The 14,727-nt window shown below is 33.0% G+C and overlaps 2 protein-coding genes across 4 annotated transcripts in view; both read left to right on the top strand.

Moving 5' to 3' along the window:
• Positions 1–14,394, top strand: part of LOC124368835 — a 38,167-nt gene extending 23,773 nt beyond the window's left edge. For 2 of the 3 annotated variants that reach the window (XM_046826274.1, XM_046826257.1), the window contains 3 exons: positions 170–280; positions 6,183–6,287; positions 13,212–14,394. In XM_046826274.1, coding sequence (XP_046682230.1) covers positions 170–280; positions 6,183–6,287; positions 13,212–13,416 — 421 coding nt within the window. In that variant the 3' untranslated portion in view covers positions 13,417–14,394. The remainder of the gene's footprint in view (positions 1–169; positions 281–6,182; positions 6,288–13,211) is intronic. The other variant, XM_046826266.1, reaches the window with a different exon arrangement.
• LOC124368846 (peptide deformylase 2-like) lies at positions 2,960–4,000 on the top strand. The gene has a single exon (XM_046826288.1). It carries the CDS (start codon positions 3,132–3,134, stop codon positions 3,837–3,839), a length of 708 nt encoding a protein of 235 aa, XP_046682244.1. The 5' UTR covers positions 2,960–3,131; the 3' UTR covers positions 3,840–4,000.
• Positions 14,395–14,727: the final 333 nt, after the last annotated feature.

Below are 14,727 nucleotides of genomic sequence, written 5' to 3'. Positions count from 1 at the left end.
AATATACCTCATAAAGAATGAAAAAAGTTAGCCTGTGATATACCGTTGGTACATTCCACGTAGACCCATCAACTTGCAATATATTGCATGATTATTCATGAAAGGGTTAACACTCTTTACCACTATTAACCTTCTGGGAACAATAAGATAAACATAGATGTTTTTGCAGTGATGTAGGACAAGAAGAGATGACAGAGATTATAATTGAAGAACCGTCCCAAGCTCCGTCCCCAGAGTCTGCACCAGATAGTCCCTCTAAGAGGGATAAGGATACAAATAAGTGAGTATAAATATCCTGTTTGTTTAGCTTAATTCTAAATTTGTAATAGTATTATGTTTTAATTTTCAGTGGCCATGAAAAATATACCTCAAGCAAGACATAGATATGTTTGTGCTATTTTTAGTAATCTTGTGTTTTTTCTTCTGTGATTTTTAACCTTATCTGCTTTCAATAGCTTATCTGAGTGTTCTGTGGTCAGAACTGCTTAGTTAAACATCTACCGTATTGTATAGTACCCTTCACTGCCTCTTTGATATCTATTACCTAACCATGTAGCATGTAACTCCTAATACTGTTAATTAGTTTCTAAAGTTAATTACGGATTACGTGAGCAGTTAAAATATTAGGACATTAATTTATTTCTTTTAAATTGGTCATTGTGTTTTTCAAAGTGAGAGTATAAGTTTATTGTGTAATTGTGTGTTATTTTTAAATCAAGAAAAGCTATTTTTATGTGATAGGAAGTTATCACGTGGTATGCAAAACGAGATTCGTTTTATTAACCTATTGCTATCATTCTACTGAACAAAACAATATGAGGTTTTAGGTTATGAAAATGACAAATAATGAATTTTGGAATATTAAAAGTGAAACTACTTTTCTTGTAAGATAGAAAGATTTGGTTAGCTAAATTACAATATTTGTTTTTTCAAGTTGCGTTTCCCATAAAGCAGTAATGGCCGGAGGCATTCGTGGTCAGACCATTTAGAGTTTGATTTGTTACTGATAGGTCAGGTCTGATGGCTGGAGTCACTTATATCAGGCTGATATGGACTTTTATTCTTAGAAGGTCTAAATAAACAAAAACGTCTTTTATTTAGATAAAATACCCCTGATTTCAGCATTATTGTTATTTTACATATCAAATGATGGTGTTATGGCTGATGTCAGCAGCAACCAATACTAGGTTGACTTACGATAAGAACAAGACAACATGACCCTTGTAAAACAATGAAATATTACTTTGTGTGAGGAAAGTAGTATCACTTTGAATGCTCTATAAATTTGTTATTTGTCATTTACACTCATTGAAACCTTATTTTGTTTTGTTGAGAATGATGATAGCAATAGGTTAATAACGTGAAAGAAGTATTTTGCCACTCCAGTCGTTAAAATTCTAATAGTCAGGATTTTGAACAAGTTCACAATTACCAAACATTTAGCCTTTTCTGTACAGATGATCCCATTAATAAGATGTTCTGTTACATGTTGCTACATAATCAATTCAACATAGGCTTGTCAATATCTTCATTTGTTAATTTTTTGATGGTTTTTCTTCTGGTAATTATGGTGGATGAATAACATATTAGCAAATTGAACCTCTTCATTTTTTTAACGTTGGGTACTATGTGTTCATCAGTACCATGCTCTTGTGATAACGTTCACATCACTTGTGTTATTGTCAAGTTTATCAACAATTTCATATGTCTGTGTTGTTAAAAGCACAATGCGTTTTGTCGGACATGATAGAATTAGTACTGTTTAACAATAATGACACTTTAACACTTCAAAGATCATAAGACACTACACTTCAATCAGTTATGATGTGTCAGTTGGCAGCACATGTGAATGAGCTACCCTTTCCTCTCAACTCCTCATGAGAGCATGTGACTACAGTCCAAGCCAAACGTAGTGATTTCACTTTCAGGGTCTTGCATTGTTCAGTGATGAGCGGGCTATTCTCGGTCAAGGTCATGATGGATAGGAGACCATATTGCAGACTGTCATCCTCCCCTCTTTGTGATTCAGTCTGCCTAGATTGGTCTGTAGTGTGAAGGTGAAGGAGAAACAACATTTCTGATATACTGTATTTCAACACAGTGGTCAGGTTGTGACAAATTTATCAACAATTAGCTATGTTTTGGGTGATCTATAATCATTTGAACGTTGGTTTAAAAGTTTAACTGAGAGAAGTGGTTGTTATGAACAAAAATGTTAACTTTAGTGTATTATTGTGCAAGTAAACAACTCAACTATTTGCCAGAACAAAATTGTTGTATTTTACAATTTTTGTTTTTGTTAATAAAATGGTAAATTACTGCATATGTTAAAGGGGAGAAGAACCGTAAATGGCTGTTTTAATTGTCATTCTAATCTGAAGCTGTATAAAGTCCTGACATTTGCCTAACAGTTGTGTTTTAGTGCTACATAACTATATTCTGGATTACTTGTATTTATCCAGTTCTTAGGTCACCACGCTTAAACCGTAACGTAGTTGTCTGTCCCCTGATTATCAGGAGCAAACTCCAAGATTTTTCAACATGTTTGAATAATATAATGTTCAATTTTTGGGATTAAGAGACAACAAATCTTGGTTTTTATGGTATAGTTCAAGGGGAAATTTGTGTTCAATAAGTGAATGCCTTAATTTGATATTTTTTCAAATTTGAGAAAAAAAAGTACTTATCAAGGAGAAGAAAAAATAGCAAATACTGTACCTCCAAGTATAAAAGGAATTATTTTTAAATTAAATGATTGTACACAAGTTTTACACACACATATTTTTGCTGGATTTGCACAAAGGATTTTGCACAAATTTTAATTTTAGAAAAGTTATTTTAACTTTCAAACAATATATACATAGGAATGACAATATAAATTTATAGAATTGTTAGGTGTATTCTCAATGTAATGTTTGAAAGCATATCATTTATTATGTTTATCAACATCCATGTGATTGTAAATGAGATTAGCCAGTAAAAGTATTCAGTTAACTAGATGCTTAGTTGATTGTAGTGGACAATGTGTGATGGTGAAGTAAAATCATACTTCTATGTTTTATTACCTTTTATAAACAGATTTTTATTTTCACAAATTATTTATCTATTTATCGATCAGCTAGTCCTTATTAATGGAACTTAATAGTTTTTCTGTGTTTTTATTTTTATTGTGGCTGGTGCTAAATGCTGAATTATCAAGCATGCAGAGTGGTGGTGGCAACTTGTTTGATAAGTTCTCAGAAATGTTCAGTTTGTCTCTTCTACCGGATTATGTTGTTGCAGACATGTCAAATTTAAAGGAGACTGCGCATTCTACAATACGAACAAAATCACCAATACTTGGTTTTCCACTGACAGAACAAGACAAAATTGACATCAAAATATTGGAAACAAAATTTGACAATGAAAAAAATTGTGCTGGTCTGGCTGCACCTCAGATTGGAATATCCAAAAGATTTATCGTGTTCAAAGTTGATAAAGAAGATGGCATTCCTCAAGCGTTCCCAAAAACTGTTTGGATTAATCCAACATACAAGAAAGCCAGTGAAGAGACAGAGATAGCATACGAACAGTGCTTTTCAGTGAGTGGAGTTACAGCTCCTGTAAAACGCTACAAACGAATTCATTTTACTGCCACTGATGTAAATGGTAGTCTGGTGCAGGGAACGGCCGAAGGGTTTGCGGCCAGAGTGATACAACACGAGACAGACCATTTGGATGGGATACTATTCATCGACCTGGTCGCACGAAAGAAGATTATCACTATTAAAGAATTTAAACGAAGACTTAAAAAGTTAGAAGAAAACGAGAAAATGAAAAAGGAACAAACAAATTTATGATACAAGAAGGAAACATGGTTTGAAGTAATGAAAGTGTTCACTTTAAGAATATTCATCTGGTTTATATTTAAATGTATACCTAACTTTCACTACTTTTAACATCTAGACCAAGTACTTTATTTTATAAATCAGCTTATTAAAAAACTGGTGTATTTTGCCATTTTAATTAGTTCTTATTTTACTCGTGAATTTTGTTTCTCTGTTTTTATAAAAACCTTTTTCACTATAAAAATTCTAAAGTTTATTATTATAACCAATAAAAAAATATTTTATACAATATAAAATAGTGGTAACTGTTGAGAAAAAACTAGTATGGGGTATATAAAAATGAGCAGTAATAGTTATTTGTGCATAAAGAGGGGAAAGCATTATTTAGTCATTTGAATAAGTAGTTTGACAGCATGATGTAAAGTCAAAATAACTTATTATTTTGCACAACACAATATAACATTGTATTTAAAAATGCCAATCAATACCTACAGAATATTTTTAGCAATTCTATTAGCAATCTGTTATTTTACTTTACTCCACAGAGAGACCAAGTAGTCTTTCTTGGGTAAAATAAACCCGAAGGTCAGTCTATATCAAATAAAATGTACATATTTCTTTTAATAGATAACTACACAAACTGTAATGATACATGAATCCATCATTGTATTCCAGAATTGAACTTGTTACTTTAAATAAAGATTTTTCCCTTATTCAAACATGACCGTGCTGACCAGCAACAAAAACAGTATTACAGAAATCATGTACTCTTTTCCCACATTTCTTCCTCACATACTGTTAAATAAGTTTCCAATAAGTTTTGGATAATGGGAGTTTATGTATGATTATATGAATATAAGTATTGTACTACCATAAAATATGTATTATTTGGAAAAATTTTTTTTATATGATATTATATATGTGAGGCGGAAAGCAAAAATTGACCCAAAGTCGTGTTTTATCCATTTTGAGTTATTGTTACTAAGCAATGGTGTATAAAACTCCGAATAATTTGACACCTAAATCGTATGGTTATGACAAAAAATAACAAAGTTATGACCTATAGAAAGTAAAGAGCGTAAAAACGTTGTTTTGAGAAAAACACGTTTCAAAATTTCAAATCTAAACAGCTATGTAACCTAACATATTTAAGAAAAGATTTTTATACCAAAATATTTGTCATAATGTCTATTTTAAAATAAAACATCTATTTAATGTATTAATTGGGGGTTTAGCTCAAAAAATATTCGGAACCCCAATAGAGCATGTATGAGTGAAACTCGACATTCTGTAATTTGATGGCAAATATTTAAAAAACCTTTTACATCAAGGTTACAACCTTGAGTTACATTACATCAAGGCTCTTCAAACTAGGCATACTTGTTAATTGTTTGGGTCAGTTCTGTAATTTATTAAATAAAATAAAAATTTGTAATTTCAAAATGGTAGCTTTTATAAGGTTAGAAGGAAAAAATAAAAACATGTTCCATCAAACCAAGTTTTATTAGTAACAAAATTAGAAACTGAACAAAACAGTTTAAATTATTCCTCTTAGGCCCAAACAAAAAAACAATGGAACAAAAATTATTACATTATTAATTTACATTTGTGAGAATCTTTGTGATTAAATTGATCGCTTGCGTTTGTTAGGATGACTTGGGCCGGGTCTCGGTTCAGCGTGGTTAACTAACTTTTCTTCCCTTAAGTTATCAGTGACTTACTGCAGGGCACAACAGATCTTTGTATTCCTCTTTGCAGTACTGGCATATATTACTGTACAGGTATTTTTTCTGTCATCTGACAATCCTTGAGGGAGCACTGACCTATCTATCAAGAGCTATAACTGTATAAAAATCAGCTGGTGATATATAGCAATTAACATATCTTGTTCAGTTGGTTCGTTATGTTTGTTATGGCTAGTGGCATTGAACAGATGTTTATATTCTTTTGTTCGTATTGTTTATGTTCAGTAAGTTCTTTTGAGTTGTAGAGGTCCGGCATGTGGACCATACAAACTGTAGAGAAAGGACAGACATCAGTTACGTGAACACTGCACTTTATAATGGCACAAAGATATGGCCCATTCAAGTTGTGAGATCCAGCAGGTCTACATTTTACTGAAGAGTTAAGTTTTGGTGGGTGAAATTACAATGAAATTATGTCTATCGGAAGCATTTTAAAATTATAACAACACTGAATTGTCTCCTGTTTCCAGATTTTGTATTTAAATTTTGTGTAAATAGGTTTTTATAGAACATTGTGATTTAATTTATTTTACAAATGGGCAAAGTACATGTTGGAAGTCAATCTTCTAACATAGTTTTCCTTGTAAAAAAACTTGGATGTGATTTACAGGTCAACAGATACTGTGGATGGCCGCCGATATCGCTCAGCTCTCACCAGACATGCAGTTGGGCCGAACCCCTCCTTGCGCCAGGGACCCAACCAGGCATTGTTGCTGTGAGTCCCACATTCATCATATTGTTGTCAAAATATGGAAAATTCTCTTATGAGACAATATAGATAACCTTTTTTATTCATTTTTATAAATGTATTTCCTTATTGCAGTCTCAAAGATAACTATTTAGAATTCTTAGACGTCTGATAAAAATTTATACAATGATAGCAAGAGATATCAATTAAATTAATGTCGTTGATAATAAATCCTGGTAAGTGTGATCTTTGACTGATTTATCAAAATCTTATTTATATGTTAAAATAATAAAAAAAGGTCTGTCTTGTTGAGAATAACTCCCTTTTGGTACATCTATTGTCATCTACTGGCACACTGACATCATTAATTACCAACTAGAAAACATTAAAATTTAACTAGTTTTTAACCCCTGTAGGATGAGGCCAAAAGTTAATGTGTAAAAAATATAGTAATACATTTTAATCCATATTTCAAAAACTGCGTACATAGAAAAAGCAAATTTGTGTGTTTTTTGGAAATCAAACATATCTATATAATTATTTATCCAAAAGCTCTGGTTTTAGGCATTATTTTTTTCATAAAGTAATACTGAAAAATATATACTTAGGCCTAGAAAAAATTAATGTTATGCCTGAAGATTTAAGTTTCATCATAAAAATCATTGAGTTTTAAAATATTTTATACATGGAAAATTCTATATTTTGATTTTACATGTGATTTTATAAATGTATCAAATTTTAAAGCTCAAGTATTTCAAATAAATAATCTGTGAATACATAATCCAATTAGGTATATTTGTTAAAACAAATTTTTTATCGTGATTACAGACCAAACCTTATAGCCCTCTTAGAAAACAAAGCTGAAAACATACCTGCGTGAATATGAGACTACCTTTTAGATGAATATTTTCCAAGCATGTTACAAGTTAATAATAATTTAGGAACAACTGTGTATGCAAGACCGTTTTCTCTTATTTAATTTTTGTCTTGCTGATGTTCTCCACCTTTGTAACAAAAGAAGTTCATGGAATATTTAATACTCACATCTTGATCTCCCTGCGGTAGTGATGCTTATTTGTAAGATATTGTTGAAGTTGGGATTGATTTTTAGTACCAATTAAAGTTTCGTAACAGCAACTTGTTTGTGAGGTGTATAATAATGTTTGAACATACTATTACAATGGTCTTCAAGAGGCTGGAATTTCTGACACAGATCATATCGTTGTCCATATGATTTTGGAAGTTTTGAGTTATACACCATATTGAACAATGAGACAATTGATTCAAATCTATTTCTACTAAACAATTTATTGAATTATGGTGTAGCCTAAGAAGTGCTCTGTGACCAATATAATTTTATTGTTGGCTTTAGTACTAACCCCATGTTAAAAATAATGGCCAAGAAACCTTTCATTTCTAAAACACTTATTGGAACCCATCCTAAATCTGCTTGAAAGCGATACATTTTCACATCTACCAGTCAAAGTTTGAATGGTATACCTATTAGTTTCTGTTTTGAACAATGTCAAAAGTGTGTTAGTAAAAAATAAATAAAAAGTAGTCAATAGGTTTTGTTGTTTGTGGGTTTAAGTTTCAGTGTTTTGGGCAAGGGCTTTCATGAAATGCAAAGCTATGTACAAAATTACAAGTCTCACTATCATCAAGTCTTTGTCATGAGTTAGGCTTACAATATTCACCAGAATTATTTATTTCATTATCATTATCACTATCTGAGCTGTCACTCAAAACTTGCCTTGACTGATTTACAGGATTAGGTTTAGGTTGTATTTGAGATAGCTTAGAGCTTTTAGAATCAACCTCTTGTACATCACTATTCTCAGATGAATCAGACAAATATAAAAGTCTAGACCTACTTACAATTGTTTTTCTAGAAGTGGATTGTAAAGGATTATGTCGGGTCACTGTCATTACCAAATATATCTTCAATAGATGAGTCAGTATCCAATTCTCTGTCGACTTCACTTGTTCTCAGATCATTTTCTGCCATATTTACACAACAAATTGCAAATAAAAACTATTTAAACACACTAATATTAACAAAAAACTATGTTAATACATAATTTCACAGAAATGTTACACTCATAATATAAACTAGACAAATCTGATTGAGTAACTGACAGCAGCTCTGTCGACTTCACTTGTTCTCAGATCATTTTCTGCCATATTTACACAACAAATTGCAAATAAAAACTATTTAAACACACTAATATTAACAAAAAACTATGTTAATACATAATTTCACAGAAATTTTACACTCATAATATAAACTAGACAAATCTGATTGAGTAACTGACAGCAGCTGATGGCTGAGGTTGCCTGAATTATGTCGCCATATCTGACTAAAATACGTAGTGCAATATCGCAAAAAAAATTCTTTTAATACAAATTGATAATTTAAAACCCCTTAAAATTATAATTACAAGTAAAGGGATACATATAAAATACATAAATAATATTTTTGTCACTTATACATCATAAATATATAGTGTGAGTTAAAGTGTGGATACACTCTGAAACATAGAAACTTGAAACAACACGCTGTATGGATTCACGCTGGATTTTATTTAAATTTCCACTACTATACTGTACCTAAGGCCATTAATGCCCTGGGGTTTTGTTTTATAAACATTTTTAATGTGACTCAGACAAAGTAGTCAGAGATAGATCTGGCAATCTTGGTGGCCACTTGATACCTTCTCCTCTTCTGTCTACCCAGGGATTAGGAAAAATCTTGTTTAAATACTCGCGGACATGAGGCTATAGTGTGGAGGTGCTCCATCCTGCTGAAACCAAACTCCATTACATTTATTTGTTGCTATTTTGATAGGTGGATAAACCTGATTTTGTAACATTTCCTGGTATACATCAGCACTAAAGTTTCCATCAATAAAATAGGGCCCAACAAACTGATCCCTCACAATGCAAAGCCAAACATTTAATTTTTCAGGGTGTTGGGTATGTTGCTCTCTGTCCTCACTTAGCTCATGAACAAAACAAATTTTGTATGTTTTATAACTACTGTCATGTCAAACTTTACAAACTGATGTTTGACATATACCTAATATTTTAGAAACATTTCTAGTTGAGGCATGAGGATCTTCTACAACAGACTAAATCGTCAAGTGACAATGCTTCGTTTGTAGCCGATTTTTGTTGACAAGGTTTGGGGCAGTCTTTAACGTTTAAGGTTGGATTGTTTTTTAAACTCCTGATTTATACACAGGGTTTCGATTGGGATAAGTGCCATTAAATAAATTCCTTACTTCATCATACGATCTCACCTGGTTTCAGTAGCCTCTCATCATCTGGATCATAATACGCTCTTGTTCACTTAAACACTCCTTTTCAATGTAAAGTATCACAAAAATACGTCTTAACTTTGTTAATTCCAACCAGAAACTGAACATGATACTGTACTTCCCCAAAACTGATTAAGATAAAGGAGGCCTATCCTGCAACAGGTAATAACTGTAAAACAGGTTTGAGTTTGTAAAGAAAATCTATTGAAGTTATTTACCTTCTGAATGTGATTGTTCACGTTTTGCCTCATTTAATTTCAATGAACTGCCATTTTGTAATGGTGGAGATAGAAATTTCTAGTTTCCATTGTTTTTCTTCTTTTATCAAAATCTTTCAAATGAGATGTCTTTTAATGGGTCACTTTACATTTAAAAACTTTGAGCCACCACTCCCAAATTCCCATTTTTGGGGTATGGGCAAAGTTGTAACAGTGACTAAAAAGTTCACTTCTATTTCCTAGAAAGGTGTCTCAGTTTCCATATCTTTATCCATCAAAAACTAAACGGAGTGTATCCATACTTTGAACTCACACCGTACAGGCTATTACAAAAATTATATCCAAAAAGTCCGCTGGAAATAAATTGCCCACCTTGAAAGTTACAGTTCTCGCATAAGTTCTGACCATCGATAAATCACACAGTTGGGCCTAAAAGAGTTTAAAAAAAACAATGAAGACAGTATAAGCATACAATGAGTAATTGTTACAAATTTTTGTAAAAGTTTATAGGGCCCACGTTGTAAGAGGGCTACTGAAAAAGTAAGGAACGTTTTGGAATTTTTAAAAACCAAATATAAGAAAAACATAATATTATACACATGTGAAAGAGGGACTAAACTACTACTTTTCTACATAATCACTATACAAATTCAGGCACTTATCATAGCGATGGGCAAGCTTTAAAATTCCTGTGCCATAGAATTCTGCTGCCTGTGTTCTCAGCCACTCAGTGACGCGTACCTGGAGCTCCTCATCATTGTCAAAACACTGTGTTACTAGCCAGGTTTTTATTTTCGGGAACAAGAAAAAATCACTTTGAGCAAGATCAGGACTGTTAGAGGAATGAGGAAAATTTCCCAGTTGAATGAGCTCAAAGTTCTTGCGTACGTTTTACCTTGTGAGATGGGGTTTACAATTCATGCAAAATGAGACTTTTGGATGACAATTTTCCTTGGCACTTGTTACCTCCTGTGATACAATTTCAAACAATGAAGTACGTGAAACTTGTAGGTTTCTGATATGTCGTGCCATGCTTACTGTTTAAAAACAACAAGCATGGAACTTCGTCATTTAAGAATAATCAGAAGTGTGATCCTTGCAAAAGGCAATAAACCATATGAACCAACCAACACTTCTGTGGCTTAATTCACATGAATATACTGTTTTATTATTTTAACTTTCAACCATATTATTTTTATTATTTGAAACAGTTTTTATTGTTCTAAGAGCATGCTGAATTTATACGAGGGCTGTTCAGAAAGTAACCTCCGGTTGGTCACAGTGCGGGTAGTGGAGGGGAGTAGCGCGCCATCTGTGCATTCACGCACTAAGCAGGTCAGTCGGCATCAAGCTGTAGTCGAGTGAACATCGTACCTGCGCTAGTTTAGTTTTTGTGGCAGTTTGAAATGTGTGCTGCAATAGAAAATACCGCCAAATGTGAAGTGCGTGCTGTTATACGGTTTTTTACAGCCAAAGGATACTCTGCAGCAGCTATTCATCGTGAGCTTTGTGCCGTGTACGGACCACAAGTTATGAGTGAAGGAGTTGTCCGTGAATGGGTACGTTTATTTAAAAGTGGACGAGAAAACGTTCATGATGAAGAGAGGAGTGGTAGACCATCCTTGGTGACTGACGAACTCGTTCAGACAGTTGATGCAAAAGTTCGTGAAAATCGACGTTTCACAATGGCGGAGTTGTCTACTGATTTTCCACAGATTTCTAAGACTCTTTTGTACGAGATAGTGACAGCAAGATTGGGTTACCGTAAGTTATGTGCACGATGGGTGCCCAAAATTCTTACCGACCACCACAAAACTCAAAGAATGGCCTCTGCATTAGACTTTCTGTCACGTTTATGCGGACGAAGGAGAACCATTGTTAAACAGAATCGTGACCGGTGACGAAACCTGGATTAAGTACGTAAACCCTGAGACAAAAGAACAATCAAAGATGTGGGCACATTCAGATTCGCCTACCAAACCAAAAAAAGCCCGGCAAGATTTTTCTGCCAGAAAACTGATGGCAACGGTGTTTTGGGATGCCAAAGGGGTGTTGTTGGTTGAATTCATGGAACGTGGGACGACCATTAATCAAGACGTGTACTGTGAAACACTAAAAACATTACGACGGGCTATACAGAACAAACGCCGTGGTATGCTGACTTCCGGTATCGTTTTTTTGCACGATAACGCCCGTCCTCACTCTGCTTGCAGAACAACAGCCCTTCTTAAGTCCTTCAAGTGGGACGTTTTCAACCATCCACCTTACAGCCCAGATCTGGCGCCAAGCGACTATCACCTCTTCATGCATATGAAGAAATGGCTCGGGTCCCAGCGGTTTGATGACGACGAAGAGCTCAAAGATGCGGTCACAGGCTGGCTCAAGGCACAGGCGGGTGATTTTTATGCAGAAGGAATTTCAAAGCTTGTGAAGAGATACGATAAGTGCCTCAATCGTGATGGAGACTATGTCGAAAAATAGTGCAAAGATGTAGTTGTAAGATGTATATATTAAAATATTTTTACTTAACTTGGTGTATTTTTTTCAATCGACCGGAGGTTACTTTCTGAACAGCCCTCGTAGTTAATGCATTCCAAATAACATATATAAATATTGATATTTATCATTAATTATAATGTAGTGTAATGGATTCTTAAAAAATAATTTAAATGAAACACAGACTTGTTATTACAATTTTTAAACCAACAAAAATATGTAGTGAATGGACTTATCTAATAATAGTCTAATTATGGTCAACTAATAATAAACATTTGTAGAGTACAGTTTGAATTGCATGTTTGTCTGTAACATAAGACGGGTATTGGATAATCATCTTGTGCAAGTAATAAAATTTATTCTGATATCTTTAGTCTATTGTGAATCAGATTAAAGTATAAAATGTGTCAGTTGTACTAGTCAATAAATATTAAAGTGAGCTCTTTAGTCTCATTAAAGAGTGACTGTAGTGAAACGACCTTCAGTATAACTCCATAAGAACAATGTTAAACTTTAAACACTTCTATGCTCTTTTAACGTGTCTCATTAAAAAAAATATAATTAATACACATCCAAACACATTATAGTTTTTGCTGTGCAATATACACTTTGTAAATATTTAAACAAAGTACAAAAATTGTAATTTTTTTGTTAAATAAACAATAAAAGTATTGAAAAACCTAAAATTATTGTGATGCATATTAATTAATGCAATAGTAAGTATGTTACAATTAATTGAATACTTCAAAAAATTAGCTGAACATAGATATTTTTATGTAAATTTTATCACTCTTGTGCTCAATATTAACACAATATAATTAATACATACCATTAATTTCAAATCAAGTTTGAAAATAAAAAAAAATGATATTTGAATATAAAATTGCTGTTATCAACTATTGATGAATACATGACAGTGTGACCCTCAGGCCCGACTATGTGGCGTGGACAGGCAGCAATACGGGGCTGGCTCGGGGACCCAATCCCCTCAACCGGGGCTCCCCAGACCCTGCACGAGGACCTGATCCCAGTCTCCGCAAGGGTCCAAACCGCAGCCTTGCCAAGGGCAGCATCTACAGCCAATTAGCTCAGCTCACATTGGCAGAGTCCAGGGGGAAATAGCAATTATACTTCACTTGGTAAAACAACGGCAGATGTTCTGGACTGTTCTTGGAGAATGTTTAATGACAATGTCCAGATCGTGAAGTGTAAACATTTTAAACTACGTTTATAATGTGATAAGTTGACCATTTCAGCTCTAAAAATTAAATTGTTTTAAAAATTTTAAAGTGAGGTAGGCCTTACAAATAAAAAGCAAATGATACAAATATACTATCATGTTCAGGGTGGTAGAAAAGTTGTGTTCTATTATATTGGCTTTTACCTCGCACATAAATGGCAAATAAGAGGCACTTTTCTGCCGATTTTACTTATCATTATTACATATTTGTAACATAATATATTGTTTCCTTAATACTCAGTATTATGTGAGCCAAATTGTTAATATTGTAAATTATAAAGAGAACAATTTTTGTACAGTAGTGAGAAAACTGAGCAAGCTAATATCACAGCTAATTGCGGTAATAAAAGGATGTCTATTTTCAAACATATCTTTAGACCGTATTAATTTTCATTAACCAACAGAAATGTAAAAGTTTTCTAAACTGCATGCCATGTCTTCCAAATGCTGTACAGTCCGAATAACATCAAGGAGTTTTTGTAACCTCGGTTCAAATTTCATCCGATAACAGTGTCTTTTATCTTTTTAACTTTAAAAGTCTGACTAAGTGTTTAGTACTTATTTCCAACCAAAAAAGTCTTTACACTACCATGTGTTTTCATTTGTTTTGCAACTTGCAGACTAAATCTTTTGTAAATCTGCGTAACAAACATAGTGTCATGAAAATGATTCAATTAGATACTGTTATGTAATTTTCCACAGTGAAACATTAATATAATAATAAAATTTAATAACAGATAGAGTTTTCTTATTGCTCCAAAATGTTTTTTGTCTTGAATCCTACCATTCAGTTTTGAAACAATGTCCACATATCATTATTTTAAAGAGAAATATGAATTATGTAAATATCCACTGTTGGACAGTGAAAAAATGTTAATGGTCATGTTCTTCCATTATAATTTTTCACTGACAAGCTGTGTCTACTAATATTTATAGCGTAGGAGCACTGTATAAACACAAAACCTGGGTTTTCTTGAAACCGGTTATTTTTCCTACAAAAGAAATTATCTTCAAACACGCTGGTTTTGGTGAATGTCGAAATAGGAAGGCATCAAAGCGTTAAAAATATGAAATAATAGATAATTTGTTCACAGATGATATATTTTTTAGCTTGATATACTTAAAACTGACTATCATACAAATAAATAATAGTTCTATTACTGTCAGGCGACTAGATAGACGGACTGAAAGTT

The sequence above is a fragment of the Homalodisca vitripennis genome, chromosome 1, assembly GCF_021130785.1.
Source record: "Homalodisca vitripennis isolate AUS2020 chromosome 1, UT_GWSS_2.1, whole genome shotgun sequence".
NCBI classification, from domain to species: Eukaryota; Metazoa; Arthropoda; class Insecta; order Hemiptera; family Cicadellidae; genus Homalodisca; species Homalodisca vitripennis.
The sequence above is the reverse complement of the archived record's forward strand: the minus strand, read 5'-3'. Positions and strand labels throughout refer to the sequence as shown.